At 52.2% G+C, this 15,508-nt stretch overlaps 1 protein-coding gene across 3 annotated transcripts in view; it reads right to left on the bottom strand.

The window, feature by feature from the left end:
* Window positions 1–15,508, bottom strand: part of DHX30 (DExH-box helicase 30) — a 31,061-nt gene that overhangs the window by 6,735 nt on the left and 8,818 nt on the right. For all 3 annotated transcript variants that reach the window (XM_030266895.4, XM_030266893.4, XM_030266894.4), the window contains 9 exons: window positions 11,078–11,208; window positions 8,901–9,011; window positions 6,660–7,015; window positions 5,862–5,988; window positions 4,753–4,902; window positions 4,165–4,317; window positions 2,601–3,422; window positions 1,419–1,497; window positions 807–911 (listed from right to left, as the gene is read on the bottom strand). In XM_030266895.4, coding sequence (XP_030122755.3) covers window positions 807–911; window positions 1,419–1,497; window positions 2,601–3,422; window positions 4,165–4,317; window positions 4,753–4,902; window positions 5,862–5,988; window positions 6,660–7,015; window positions 8,901–9,011; window positions 11,078–11,208 — 2,034 coding nt within the window. The remainder of the gene's footprint in view (window positions 1–806; window positions 912–1,418; window positions 1,498–2,600; window positions 3,423–4,164; window positions 4,318–4,752; window positions 4,903–5,861; window positions 5,989–6,659; window positions 7,016–8,900; window positions 9,012–11,077; window positions 11,209–15,508) is intronic.

Below are 15,508 nucleotides of genomic sequence, written 5' to 3'. Positions count from 1 at the left end.
CCTGGTGGCACCCCAGGAACATCCCTGGCAGAAATCCCACAGGGATATATATATATATATAATCCACAGAGCCTCCCACAGTCCAGTCCTGCAGCTGCCCCTCCTCTGAAGTCCCCTGGGGCAGGGATTCTCACTGCCACATGGGCCTGCTCTGTCTATATGCTCTCAGTGAGGGTCCGTGGCTGTCCTGTATCCCAGCTTTTCCTGCCACAGCTCAGCACCATGCAGGAATTCCTGGCAGAGCACGGCAGGGAAGAGAGGAGCAAGCACTTTGCACCAAACTACACCTGCACTCATTAACAGCCCAGCTGCTCAAGGCTCTGCTCCTGCCTGGCCTGCTTTGACACTGAATAGGCAGAGCTGCTAAAAAACAAACAAAAAATGCCAAAACCCTTAAGAGCTTTGCAGAGCCAAGCTGGCTTTTGTTGTAAAATTCCTCCTGGGGCAAGGAATGTTAAATTCACTGATCAAAGCTGAGCTCCGGAGTCCACCTGCACCCCAAGGAACAGGTCCTGAGATCTCTTCTGGGCAGGCTCAGCGTGCAGCCACAGCAGTGCAGAACTGAGCTGTTTTCCCTTGCCTAATTCCAAATTGCTGGAGGCAAATGGGAAGCCACTCTCTTTGATCACACAAAGGAGTTACTCAGCCTCTGCTAGGAGGAGTTACTCACCCTTACCACACACCATTGCACAGCTGGGACATCAAAGCTCACCAGCTCTGTAGCAGAGCAAAGCTGAAGGGGCACATCAAGCCAACTGTCCCAGATTCTCCCGAATCCTGGGAAGGGGCTGGCCCTGCCCTCTCACCTGGCAAGACGAGGTAGCGGCTGTTCTGCGAGCCCAGCATCTCCAGCAGCCGCTGCTGCACCCCTTTGATCTCCTGCCAGCCAGGGAGGAAGCACAGGATCCCACCTGGAACACACCAGCAGTTAAGAACACACAGCCTCTACATCCAAGTGCTTTTCCCTAGCTAGAGACACATGTTTCCAGGGCAGAAAGCTACCAGACTACCTGGAGTTGGACAGTGAATACCCATGAGCTCTGAAACACTTAAATCTCTTGAAGTCACCTGAGAGGCCTGCCTTCCTCCCAAACACATCACCTTCCAGGCAAGGGTATTTGACAGGGATGAGGCTCCAATAGAAAAGGTAATTAGGCAGCACAAGGCTCCCAGTGCTGGAGCAAAAACAAGTCTTGGAACAGCTGTCAGGACACTGAGGAGTCAAACCCTGCCTCAGCTGAAGACTCAGAATTTGCTCGTGCCCCATGGCTCACGACCACTTGGATCAGCAGGAAATCAAGGAGCCCTTGCATGAGAGGCTCAGCATCCCTTGCTGTGGTGTCTCTGCAAAGGCTCTGGAGGGCTTCCCCTTCTCTCCCCCCAGCAGAAGGAAGAGCTTGGGGCAAGGTAGGACCCACCTGGCTCTCCGTGGGCATCGATCTGCAGCACGAGGTCGGTGATCAGGTCAAGGTCAAGGACGCACTCATCGTCGGATTGCTGGGTAGGACAGGACAGGGGGGGTCAGGAGGTGTCAGCACAGCACAGGGGCACTCCAAAGCACCTTCTGCAGGCAGCAAACGCCTCACTTGGACAGCCTGCCCAGGCCTGGGAGCCAGGAGCCTGCTCTGGGCTCCATCTAGAGCCTGCTCTGGTCACAAGTGCCGCCAGTTTCCCTGCTGCGCAGAGAGAACGCACAGTCCCTTCCCACTGTCCGGATCTGTGCGCCTCTGCTCAACAGCACCTCACAAGTAACACAATTCCCACAAGATTTTTGTGGACAAATGTGGAGTTCAAATCCATCAGGCTCTGAGCAGGAGCTTCTGTAGCTCTCAGGAATTTGGAACAGACTACTAAAGCTCACATAAAATCCCTACCACAACTGAAACAGGAAGAATGTCCTGGAGGCAATGGGATAGCCCAAGCGAGTTTGCTGATGATCCAGGACTGGGAGAAGTGGCTGATACTCCAGACACTTGCTCAGCCACAGGGAGGGATCTCTCCAGGCTGGAAAAATGGGCTGACAGACTCCAGACCAGCTGGTTGGACCAGAAAACATCTAGAGATGTTGGCTAACCTCTGTGAGTGTGTGACTCCATGACCCAGCACTGGTGTAGGATTACCCAGAGCACTGCACATGTCTGGAGGGCATTTTCCAGGGGGTCAGACCAGCTGCAGAAACCAGCAATCAGGGAATTCAGTCATGCAGGACAGTGAGCACTGAGGTAACAGTGCTGCAAGCTACAACCATCCCACTCCTGGGCCAGGCTTGCCAACGGTGTGCAAACATTAAACTCTGTGTCTGTGAACACACAGCAATGAGCTCTCAGCCTACTCAAACATCAAACTTCCCATTAAAGGGAGACAAAAGCAACTTGACCCCAACGCGAAGTCAACTTTATGCATAATTTAATCAAAATACTCTGAGGTTCTGCTAAGCTGACTTCACCTCATGAGGACTGGCATGGAGTTAAGGCTAAGCAAGCAGTGTGCAACAACCACAGGGAAGCAGGAGCAGTCCCAGGCCCGAACTGTCCCCCTGCTGACAGGCAGAAGCCAGTGCCCCATCCAAGGGGACGGCTTCCCCCTGGCTGCACACCCACCTTGATCTCGTAGTGCCGGTGCCGGTGCCGGCCCAGCTTGGCCAGGATCTCCTCCAGGTAGTATTCCTTCACCGGGTACATGAAGCCCGGCACCTTGACCACGGGGCAATCCCCAAAGTAGTGGGAGAAGCGCTGGTTGTCCCCCGTGGCGCTCATGAGCACCAGGCGCAGGTCAGGGTTCAGCTTCTGGATGCCTTTGAGCAGGATGAGCAGGAAATCCGTGTTCACGTCTCGCTCGTGCACCTCGTCCACCACGACGTGGCTGACGCCCTCCAGGCTGGGGTTGCCCTGCAGCTTCCTGAGCAGGATGCCCACGGTGCAGAAGAGCAGGGCCCCTCCCCGGGCAGGGGGTTTGCTCTCAAGCCGCACCTGGTAGCCCACGTTCTTCCTCATGTTGGGCCCCAGCTCCTGCGCCACGCGCTGGGCGACCGAGATGGCGCTGATGCGGCGGGGCTGGGTGATGACCACGTTGCAGCGCGCGCCGCGGCCCTCCAGGATGTAGTGTTCCAGCAGCAGCTGCGGGATCCGCGTGGTCTTCCCGCAGCCCGTGTCTCCCGCGATCACCACCACGGGGTTCTGCTCGATGGCCGACAGGATGGTGTCCTTGTGAGGGTCTACTGGCAGCGGGTGGCTCTCCTGCCAGGAGGCTCCTCTCCTTTTCCAGAGGGCCAGCAGGTTCTGGCTGAGGCGCACTTCCTCTGCTTCCAGCATGGGGATGTAGGTCTTCCCCGTGATGGCGTCGCTGATGGCTCCGGATTCCTTGGTCAGGTTCATCATGTCGTCGGCAATCCGGGGCCTGGACTCCCTGATGTCCACGGGATACTGGGAGAGGGGCAGGAAGCAGGCAAGGACAGCAAGGTTAGTACTGGTCCCATGAAGGACAGAAAGGAACAAGTGCCTGGAACAGACTCAGCCAGTCTGGCTTGGCCAAGGCTCTGCCAAGGTGCCCTCAGATCTTGGGTAACTCAGTCATGGGCTGAGGTTATTTAAGTGAGAACTAATCTGGGCTGCCCCCTGTGTGCTCCCTGCTGCATTCCCTGTTTTAGGAGAGATATTAGTGCTGCTGCCTGAACTGACAGGCACAGACCAGTAACTTCAGCTCTGCAATGCAACAGCCCCCCAAAGACAACTTTAGGAAACTATCAAGTTACACCACCACCCAGACACATAACTTAGGCAAAAGACAAGCTTTTGGCTAAGCCAGAAATATTCTGTCTTGGCAAAAGAAAAAACTGAAGTCCCACATCCCACAGGAAGAACTACAAGGAGCAAGAGGTCAGGAATTGTCTAGAATACAAATCAAAGCATTGGCCCAGATGTTAATGGGATTAAAAGTTGTTGAACTTTTAATCATTCACATCTTCTGGATTCAACCTTAAGAACCCCCAGGTATTTCAAAAGGGAAGGCCACTGCCCAGAAAAGGCAGCAAAGAGTGATCAGGTTTTGTGACAACAATCAAACCATGAATTCCCTCAACATTGTGACAGGCAACTTGCAAACACATCCAATTCCTGAAGTGAAAGGGGATCAGGCAAAGGGGATCCTCAGGGGGCTGAGCCTTACGTGGTTCAGGTAGTTCTCAATCTTGCGCAGGGTGGCCTCAGGGACTTTGATGTGGCAGGGCTTCCTCTGGTTCTCGCCCAGCTCCCGCAGGGAAGTCATGTTGTACATGGCATGGCTCAGGGGGTTGTTGTTCTTGTCCACCAGGCCAAGGCTCTGCAGGGAACAGGCAAACCACACCATCAGGTCTGAGGCTGCTCACACCAAGGGCTGGGATACAGAGCACTTGGATCCCATGTTTGCATAGGCCAACTGCTTACCATCCCAAACCCATCAATTCCTGCTTTTCTTGCCACAGCAAGAAACCAGACACGATCCCACTCCAGCTCTGGAGGACCACACACACCAGAACCAACCACCTGCCCTGATACTACACCTGCAAGTTCTCAAACAGACCCATTAGAGGAACAGCAGCCATGACTGCAAAATCCTCTTGCTGAGTCCCTTGCTGTGGTTCTGGCATGCTGTGAGTCCCAGCGTTTGCAAATAGATGTTTATTAAGCATTAGCTCATTACACAAGTCAAAGTTCAGGAAGTTTCCAGCATCCCACAGGCACATCCCCACAGGATGCAGCAGCCAGGGGCACTCACCTTCAGCTTCTGACAGGCCAGAGCTGCTGCCTTGTTCTCGGCCTCCACCTTGCGCCGGCCCTTGGCAGCGAAGGTCATGGGGCAGGGCCAGCGCAGCGTGAGCTTGCAGATCTTGGTCTTGGTGCCCACGGTGCGGAACTGCATGTACTCCTGCAACAACGACAGCACCAGGCTCATGGGACAGCAGGGACCACCCAGCCCCTGCCCTGGCCCTGCACAGACACCCCAACAACCCCATCCTGTGCCTGGGAGCGTGTCCAAACGCTCCTGGAGCTCTGGCAGCCTCGAGGCTGTGCCTGTTCCTTGGGGAGCCTGGGCAGTGCCAGCACCCTCTGGGGAAGAGCCTTTCCCCGAGCTCCAGCCTGACCCTCCGTTGGGTCCTGTCCCTGTCACAGGGAGCAGAGATTGGAGCTGTCCCTTGGGAGGAGCTGCAGCCCCTGCTAAGCTCTGCCCTCAGTCTGCTCTGCTTCAGCTGAACCAACCCAGTGGCCTCAGTCACTCCTTGTGTGGCCTCTCTGACCTGTCACCATGGATTTTTTTGCTGGACTTGTTGGATTTTTTTAAATGAAGCACTAGAAGGTTACTGCACTGAATCCCCAGTTCACAAGGCGCTGTCTAAGCCAAAGTGAGAGCAGACAGCTGTGGGGAACATCCTGAGAGCCTCAGGGTGGAGCTCAGCTCCTTCCTGCTGAGCACACAAGCTCTGGGAGGTGGGTGACACATCCCGGGAAGGAGGATCACCGGATACGGGCAAGAATGGAGCTGTGGAAAGATTCTGTCAGCACAGAAGTTACACATTGCTCCCAGCAACACAAACTTGTACTTCTTGCAGGTATATGGGGAAAGGAAACCTTAGAAAATACCTCCTTCATTCAGATAGCAGATCCTGCACTGCCCTGGCCTCAGGAGCAGTATTCCTCAGGGTTCTATTACGACATTCCCTCCAGTTCTGACCACGAAGTCTTTCCTTTGCTGCTCACACTGATTTCTCTAGGCCTAGTTTTAACCTCCCTCCTCTCCCCAGTTCTGCTGCCCAAAGAAAGCATCCAAAATGATTCCAGGTGGAGCCCCTGAGCTTCCTCCCTGGCAGGGGTCAGACAGCATCTTACCTTGACCGTGGAGGAAGAGGTTGCAATCTGAATCACTTGGGCCAGGAGGTTTTTGGGAAGCGGGAACTGCGTCAGGGCACGGATGGCAGTGTTGTCGTCTGTCATTTCAATGGAACTCCCTCCTCGGCTGCGTGGGACATGAGGAGAGTTGGATGTACAAATGCCCACTTGTGCTCAGACCTGCCTCACTCCAGGAGTGCTACTGAGCTCTGAAAGCTCAGTTGAAGCCCAGGTAATTCTGGTAATGGGCAGAGTCCAGCTGTCCCTTGCTACTAAAATCTGTCAGCCACAACCACCCAGCCCAGCAAAGCCACCTATTACAGAGGAATCAAACCTTTACACCAAGGCTGCAAACCAGATGGCATCAACAGATCGAGACAGATTTAATTAATACATAATTCTGAATTTAAAAACCACACCACATCTTACAGATCTTGCTCCTGCTGCCTAGTAAAAATCCAAGATTTGTACTTCCCAGGCAGCTATGGGGATGGAAGAGAACAGATTTAACACTGCCCTCAAAACCAGGGTGGTCAAAATCTGGTGTCTTTAGGCACATGAACCGTTTCTGGGGATGGAAATGTCTTTAGGCACAGAAGAATCAGGCAGGTAACAAGACGGGCAGCAGTCTCTCGACAGGGCAGAGCTGCAGGGAAGAAGTCTAAGCATTCCCTGGATGGCAGCCAGGTACAAGACCAGGCTGCCCCACTATTCCTTTGGCCCATCTCCAGGCCTCTCCAGCTACAGGAAAACCCTCCCTTCCTTCTGCCCTGGCTCAGCATTCCCACTCAGACCCACCTGGCGTCTCTGCCGGGGGTCCGGGCGTCCTGGTGTGCCATGGGCAGGTAGTCCGAGACATCGATGGCCTCTTCCTCCAGCTCCCCCTCCTCCAGCTCCCCCTCCTCCAGCTCCCCTTCCTCCAGCTCCTCCCTCCTCATGGCTTTGGGCATCCTGCCCTGCTCCATGGGCTGGATGGCGTCGTCGGGCTCCATGCGGCGCCAGCAGGTGGACAGGTCGGCGAGGGAGGGGCCGGACTTGGAGCGCCACTTGCCCTCGGAGCACCAGCGCTCGTCGGGACAGCCCAGCTGGTCGGCCAGCAGCCGGTACTTGGCTGCGTCGAAGAGCTCATTTCGGGGGCCCAGCAAGCCCCAGCCCTGCAGAGAGACGGGGCAGCTCTGGGAACCCCCACCCTGCTGGGGACAGCGGGGCAGGAGCGGCCTCCCCCTTCCCCACCACAGGCAGAGCGAGGAAAGGCACCTGCAGGAGCTCCGAGCTTCCCCCACTGCTCTGTCCCAGCGGCAGTCTGGTCCCTGCCCTCCCTCCCAGGGTCCCTGCCCTCCCTCCCAGCCCCACACAGCTCCTCAGAATGGGTGGGCCAGGATTTACCGGCCTTTTACAAACTCTTGGCTGTATTTAGCACCCTCAAGTTTTGAAACCACCCTTGAAGTAGGAAATGCATCTTTTTGGGAAGGCTAGTCTGAAGTAGCATAATCTGGGATAATACAGGGTGAGAATTCAGGGAATGGTTCATCTCCTTCCATCTGCCAGGAACACTTATTTGTACAAGCAGCAGGAAAATGTCCCTAACCAGTCAGGTTCTGAAGAAGCCTGCAGTAATTAAAATCTTTCCTGCCGTCACCATTTAGGACTGAACCTTGCAGGAAGCTCCAGACATATCCAGAGTGCAGCACACACCATTTTGGAATTACCACACTGCTGCAATAAGTTCTAGCTTTAATTTTAATAAATTAAATGTTACAACTTTAGGCCATTTAATGGACTTAATGGCCCTGTATTAGAAAAAGCTGTATTATTTTGTGCTGTGGGAGTGCCTAAGTCATCAAAGTTCACCTGGCTCGCTGCTCTACTCAAAGCCTCTGTATTCACTCTCTGCACTAATTAGACATTAATAATTTTCTTGGACAGCATTTGTAGCTCCTTCTATAGCTGTGATCACACAAGGCCTCCCACCACAGGGGTCTTCTGCCAGGTTCCAGTTTAGCTGGCAAAGAAAGCATTGCATGTTCAATCTGTGGTTTCAGGTGGTTGGGTTTTGGTTTAAGCTCTAAAGTACACTTCAGCCATTTCCAAAAAACTAGGGGAAAATGTATCAGTAGGGTATTTTCCTTCCTTTGAAAACTTCCAGGGTCTCAAAGAAAGCAGGGAACTGGACTAGAGAGGATGAACCAGTATGTATTCCCAGTGAGTGCTGACTGAGGTGCAATGAAGTCAGCGAGCGAAGCAAATTTTGCTGATCACAGAATTAAAGGATCAGCTTAAGCAGCTGAAGAAGCTGAGTTTTCACACTGCCCTCCTGAATTTCTGAAGGCTGGCTACTTCCTCAAAGAGCATTCTGATCAACAAGCAAATCAAAAGCTGTCTCATTGCCAGAGCATCCTCAGCATCCTCTCCTGAGCACAGAGATACCCCTGTTCCCACTGAATAGATCAACAGGAAACTCCAAAATCAGCCTCGCTTGCTCAAGGTAACACAGAACCACCAGGGGCAGAGCTGGAGATAAAACTGCATCTTTTTCACACCTTCAAGAGTGACCTTTATAGTTTTCCTGTGCCTGTTTGATACTGGGTGCACACATCATTTCCAGCCATAAATAAGTGCCAAACAAAGCATAACTGGGGCGTAATAGTAAATTACTACATGTAATTGCCACACTGGCTTTGATGAAGAGGAAATAGGAGGCTCTGAATGTTGTACAACTGCAAACACACCCAGCTGCACTGGCAGGAGTGGGAGTTAGTGACCAGCAAACCCACCTGAGGGAAACTCTACTCACTGTAGATGCTGAGGCTAAGGAGCTGATGAAGGTCCAGGACAAACGGAACAAGGACCAGGACTACCTGAGGCATGTGGGATTTTGAGCTCAAATGGATTCAGACGCAGGTCTTGGCCCTCTACCCCTGACTAGCAGAGGGGCCAGCTAAGGGAGTGCACAGGCAAAGAGCAAGCTCCCATCAGCAGGCCAGGCTGGCTGCACACTGCAGGGTGAGCCTGGCAGGGCTGGGCAGCAGCAGAGCTCACCTTGAAGAGCTGACACGCTGCAGCCGCCGCCTGCCGCTCCGCATCGATCTTCTTGGTCCCATAGCCCTCCACTTCCACATTCTTCGGCCACTTTATATGGAGAGTGACTTTCTGAAAGGCAAGGAGAACACAGGGTGAGCCAGGGCAAGCTCTCCCCTCCACCAGAGCACACCCACTGCAAACATCACTGCACTCCAGGCTAAGGACAGAAATACAGAAGAAAACTGAACAAATGTCTTGGTCCCTTCACGGAAGCTCCATGGCAGCAGCACTGCAGGGAAAGGCTGAGCGGGGCACAGAGGTGCCACAGCCCCACAGGAGCTGCAGGGCTGAGGTCCAGCATGGCCTGTGGTGTCACAGCGTGTCAGCTCCCAGGGATAAATGCCAGGAGGAATTTACAGGAACAATTCCATCCCAGGGCTGTCCCTCTGCACACTGCAGCCAGAGCATGCCCTGGAGCAGATCCCCTCTCCAACACCTTCCCAGCTGCTTCCTCACTGCAATGGAAGCAGCACAGGACTGCCTCAGCTCCCAGGCACTCCAGCACTCACCAGGCACAGGAGCACCCAGCTCCAGCCCAACACAAGCCCTGGCAGAACCACAGCCCCAGCACAGCTCCTGCCAGGGAGCACAGAAAACCTGCAGAGGCAAAGAATGCTGAGAGCTGAACTCTGTCCTCTTCAAAGAAGTGCTCCAAATCAAGAGCTCGCTCAGCTCCTGGCCCTGCAGATGCCACAAGGCTCCAAGAGGGAAATGCCCAGGGAATTCTCTCCTGTTTCTGCAGCACAGATGAAAGGCAGCAGTGGATCCCCCAAGGCTGGAGACAGGCTCCTGACTCCCCAGCACCTGGCTGGCTGCCTTCCTGCCCCTGCACCTGGCTCAGGGAGGGAATTGCTATGGGTTTTGCCTCGGGCACAGCCTGGAAAGCACAGACCTGCTGGGAAAAAAGGTGTCTCAGGAAGGCCAAGTGCTCAGAAGCCTCCTGTTCACATCCAACAAGAGCTCTCCAGGCTCTCAGCTGGGTTGTTTTTTCATTGTGAGCCAACCCTCATTTTTTCCCAAGGCTCCTTTATCTCCTTTATCGTTTTCCTGGTTTAGTTTTTTGTTTCAATCTGAAGTTACTCTCCACATTAATCTATTTAAGTGCTGGCAGGAATGGGAACCAATTACACAAACTAAAGCGATGAGGCACTGCCTGGGGTATTCAAAATTTTAGGGATGAGGCACTGGCTATGGTATTCCAAAATTTAAGCTGGGAAACTGCACTACTGCTTGAGAAAGAGCAAGAAAAACAAACAAAAATAATGAAGAACTCTGAAGCAACATTACTAATGTATCCCCAAAAATCCAGGGATGCTTAAAAAGGATGTGGCAATAAAAACTGTCTGGGAAACTTTAGACAGAATGCTATTGGAAAATGTTAAGCCATCAGAACTGAGTCTTTTCCTGGAATGTAGGTTACAGTTAAACTTCAGCTGGAAAGGGCTTTCAGCTCTGGAATGAGTGCTGGTGTGGCAGGAGGAGGCACAGCCTTGGCCATGGAGCACCACTAGGTGAGAATTCCTGCTCAGTTCATAGCTCAGAAGCAGATTTGGGCCTCGGGCATCCCAGTGACAACTCAAAGAACCTGGAAAATTGTTTGCTTGGGACTCCTCCACTTCATTTAACAAACAAAGAAGCTGTATTTCATTCTGCTCTTAAGTACTATTAGAAGCCTCCCTCCATTACAAAGAAACTCCTCTTTTCTGGTCACAATTGGACATTTTAGGCTTCAGAATTTGTTCTATTGGAATTTACAATCAAATCTAGGGGTCCTAAGGGCTACAATAAACCTTTTAAATCATAATTTTCTAAGGTAGAAGGACACCTTCAAGCACATTTAAGCAACAGACTATGTGTCTTTCTGCTGAGAAAGGCCAGATACAGCAACTCATTTAAAAGAAAAATATCCACACAAAAAAGAGGAACAGCACCTGCATATACACACCTTTAAAACACACGAAGATCAGGAAAATATAAAGAAGTGAGACTATTTCTTGTCTGAAAGATTATCACACAACTTTTAAGTGGAATTAAAACTCTCCTATGATTTTCTCTAGGCAGCTACGTCCAGGATTAGCAGTTCTGTGGCTCCCTTCCCCCTCTCTGTGTCCCACCCTTCCAGAGCATGGGATTACCTTTTTCCTTGGCCCGTTAGTGTGGATGTACACCAGCTTGTCCCTCGCATGGGAAATGCCCAGGGCTCGGCCAATCACACTGTTGAGCAAGTTTTTAGGCTGTGGAAATTCCTTTAGTAAGTCTCTGGAATCTGGAAAAAAAACCAAAGAGGAGCTAAATGTCTCCCAATTGCTGTGCAGTCCCATTCCAGCACTGGTCCTGGGGAGGACGGGGGGCAGGCAGAGGGTCCAGGATTCACCTGCAGCATCTCCAGGCACCAGCGAGCTCCTGGGTCCCTGAGGTTGGGAAAGACCTCCAGATCATCAAATCAACCCTGTGCCCAATGCTCACCTTGTCCCCAGCCCTGAGAGCCATGCCCAGGTGTTCCTGGGACACCTCCAGGGATGGGCACTCCAAATCTCTCTGGGCAGCCCCTGCCAAGCCCTGAGCACCCTTTCCAGGGGTGAATTCCTGCTGCTGTCCACCCTGACCTCCCCTGGCCCAGCCTGAGGCCGTTCCCTCTCCTCCTGTCCCTGTTCCCCCGGCTGTCCCCTCCTGTCAGAGCTGTGCAGAGCCACAAGGTCCCCCCTGATCCCCCTTTTCTCCAGGCTGAGCCCCTTCCCAGCCCCATTCCCTGGACACTGCAGCCCCTCCAGGGCTCCCCTGCTGGGAGGGGCTGAGAGCTGCCCCCAGGATTCCAGGGGGTCCCTCAGCAGGGCCAGCACAGGGGACAATCCCTGCCCTGGGCTGTGCCCACACTGGGGCCTCTTGCCCACCCGGGCACCCCTGGGCTGGTGTCCAGCCCCTGTCACCAGCATGGAGCCGCTGCTGTTTCCCCACCAGCTCTGTTTGTGTCACTCCTCAATATCAAAACCCAGCTGAGCAGTAAGAACTTTGCACGATTTGGGCGTTTGCAACGTCCCCCCCAGCCATGGGTTAAATCCAGGGTCTCACAAGGTACACATTAGATCCAGCCAGCAGTAGGAACAAGAAAAAATGCCTGAGGACTTCTTCCTGAAATGACTGAGATGGTTGGATTAGAGCCTGGGAATGTGGTTTAGTACTGAATTGCCCAGAGAACCCCCTGGAAAGAAGTTTGCCAACAGGATCTGGAGACACAGCAGCCCCAGAGGCAGCAGGACAGAGGGCAGGTGGGACTGGCCCCTGCCCCACAGGGAAATGCTGCTCAGGGTACAGCAGGGAGGGGATGTTCACGGTCAGATCAAATCACTAATTTAAAATAATAATAACAATAATAATAATAAAATCCCACAAAGCCGTGTCACACCCACCTCCTGTCCCAGTCTCCTCCCTGACCAACTCCAGCTTTTCTCACCTGCCCCACTGCCTTTTTTTTTGCAGCAGGTCCAGCGTGATCAGATCAATGTGATAACAATTCTGGATGTTCCAACACCTCACAGACAGGGAGGTCTCACAGCTCCAACTGTGGAGGGGGGCAGCTCCCCCTTCTCCCAGGCTCTAACACTCCCACTAAGGCAGGTGCAGGGAGCAGCCCCAATCCCACAGAAAGCCAAGGCAGGAAAAGGAAACCCACACGTTTTTGCTGGGCTCACAGGTAAATCAGCCAGTCCTGCAGGTACCAAAAGCAGCACAAGGGAACAGGGAGAGGGATGGGATCTCCTCTCTGCAGCAGCAAGCACAGCTCACTCTGCCTCATCCCACACACGCTCCCTTAGGCAGTCAGGACTTGGGTAACCTCCCTGCACACCACCCTGGGGGTGAGCATTCCCTCTTAGAGAGTTTCTACATCCCCTGCAGGAATCCAGAGTGAGTTTCAGCAATGAATCAGAAGCCAGCACAGAGATCACTGGTACCATCAGAAACGAGAATTTCCAACTGAGCCACCAAATCCAAGGAGAAAGGAGGAGCCAAGAGTCACTCACTTGAGCATCACCAAGATGTGCCACCATGATCTGCTGGAAACTGATTCTGGAGTTGGTGTTGTGAAAAACACAGGAACTGTAGGTAATCCCAGAATGGTTTGGGTTGGAAAGATCCATGAAGATCTTGCATTCATTTATTTAACAGATGGGCAGGGGCACCTATCCCAGGTTGCTCCAAGCCCATCCAGCCTGGCCTTGGACATTTGGCTAAGGAGAACAAAAAGCCATTGCTGATCCCATCACCCTCTCCAGCCAAACCCAAACCCAGCAGCCTGGTCCACAGCTCAGCACAGAAGATGCACTGGTGACACTCAGTCTTGAAACTGCTTCTTGCAAACCATAGAAGAACCACCTGGATCTCGAGAAATGCTTTCAGTAGCCTTGGATAGCTCCAGGGGAATTGCAGGAATTACTCTGATTTATGAACACAATTTGTCCATGAATTACCTTCTATATATTGGCCAAGGGAGAAGGAAAATGGTCTCAGCCTTATGAAAAACTATAAGCCAATTTTCTCTAATTATACAGCAGATGTGCTATTTCTATCTACTGAAGCAAGTCCCACTATATTCAGACTTTGGCCTGCTCAGGAAAACTGGAAAAGTGTCCAAGATTTTGGCACTCTGCAGTTCTATTCCATTCCACATTGCTGGGACACACGGAGGGAGGAGCAGTAACACAACTCCCAAATGCACCATCCAATTCACTAATTAAAAAGAAAAGCAAAAAGCAAATCTCCAGCACCAGCCTGGTGATTTGGCTTCCAGTTGTTTCCTCTTTCACAAACAATAACCTGGGAAATTTTGTGATAAGGGGTGTGCAAATCATTTTTTTTAATGCCCCCCTAGTGCAATTACTTACAACAAAGGCGCTTTCTCACATTCTGAGGCGACTCCTCAGTGAAGACTAAATATTTAATCTGCTCTAGAGAGGAAAATAGGATCTGTGACTAACAAAGCCCAGTTCTGGTGACAGCTCAGGCTTGGAATTCCCAACAAGGTGCAGTGTTTTCTCCTCAGCTGACAACGCCACATTCAGCACCACGTTCTGACTGTGCCAAGGGCTGCTGGATCACCTTCAGCCCATTCCTGCCCCAGTTCCAGAGCTGAAAGGATCTTATCCTGCAGGAAGCCATCCCTCCCTTGAAGCTTTTACAGGAACAACTGCAGAACTGGATCTGCAGAATGTTCCCTTCCCTGCCAAATGGGATTTCTCAGCATCTTGCTCCAAGGAGCATCTCAGGTCTGCCACAGCTGAGGGTGGATGTTTGGGTGGGAATTGTGTCAGTGGGAGCACAAGGAATACAACCCAATATTCCCCAAACCCAGCCACACATGACACCCAAACCATGGCTCTGACATAATGAAGGAATATTAAAAGCCTGTCTTGGACAGCAGACAAGTCAGGGTGGAGCTATCAAAGAAGCCAATTAGCTAATTAAAGTTCCTCAAAGCCAGTGAGTGCTTTAGCTTAATTTGATTGTGAAAGTCCAGGGTAATTCCAAGCTACACTGAAAACCACAAAAACCAGACCCCAAAAGCAACAAACCACCAAACTGGAGTGCCCCAGCCTCCTCCAAACCCCAACAAACATGAGGAGTGGAAACACTCAGGTACCAGAGCACAAACAAAACAGCCCAAAGTCTTGTTCAAGGAGGACAGAGGACATCCATCAGTTTCTCTCCAATTCTGCTCCCTGGAAAAGTAACAAATGAGCACCAAGGACAAACTGTCAAAGACAAAAATCCTCAAGACATGATAAATTCAAGTAATAAATCCAAAAGTGTTTCCAAGACATCAAAAATCCCCAAGGAAGAAAAGAAGCCCCGTGGCTCCACAATATCCATTTCACAAGGAATTAGCCCAGACATGCTCCACTGCAGAGATGGAGGGAAACACAGGAGGTTCCACCTGGCAGCTTAGCTTGGAGTACACCAAAGCACGGCTTTGGGGGAATTTGGGGGGTTTGAAACCATCCCCAGCAATCCTGACCATGGCCCCTTTCAGCACACACAGAATAAAACAGAATAAACGCCTGGCTGAAGGAGAGCTCAGGGATCACCCAGCAGGCTCCTCCAAAAGCAAGTGGGACCAGCTGAGGAGAAGGAGCAGTGGCCAAGTTCCCCCTCGGGGGCTGCTCAGAACCTGCCCTGCTCCAGGAGGGGATCCAGAGCTCCAGCCCAAACTCTGCTGTGGTTCTACAGGACAAATTTCATCAATGACAGAGGAAGAACAAACCCAAGGGCAGGGGCACCTCAGCCTCAGGAACGAGGGGGAAGTGACTGAGCTCCCAAACCCCACTGTGTGAGCCAAAAACCTGAAGCCTCAATAACAACAGGGATCTAACAGTGACTTTCTGAAGCTGGCCTGGGTCTGAGTGGATTTTTCCATATTTGCATCCAAGGCTAATAACAAAGCAGCCAAATGAGCACAGCTAATGAGACATCAGCTCAAAAGCTGAGGGCTCAGAACCAACCTCAGAAAGAGGTTTTTCAAATGACACTTCTCATCTGCACGTGTTCAAGGAGCAGCTGGACAGGTAGGGCAG

The sequence above is a fragment of the Taeniopygia guttata genome, chromosome 2 (genome assembly GCF_048771995.1).
Source record: "Taeniopygia guttata chromosome 2, bTaeGut7.mat, whole genome shotgun sequence".
NCBI lineage: Eukaryota > Metazoa > Chordata > Aves > Passeriformes > Estrildidae > Taeniopygia > Taeniopygia guttata.
Note: the sequence above shows the minus strand (reverse complement) of the source record. Positions and strands in the feature narration are given on the sequence as shown.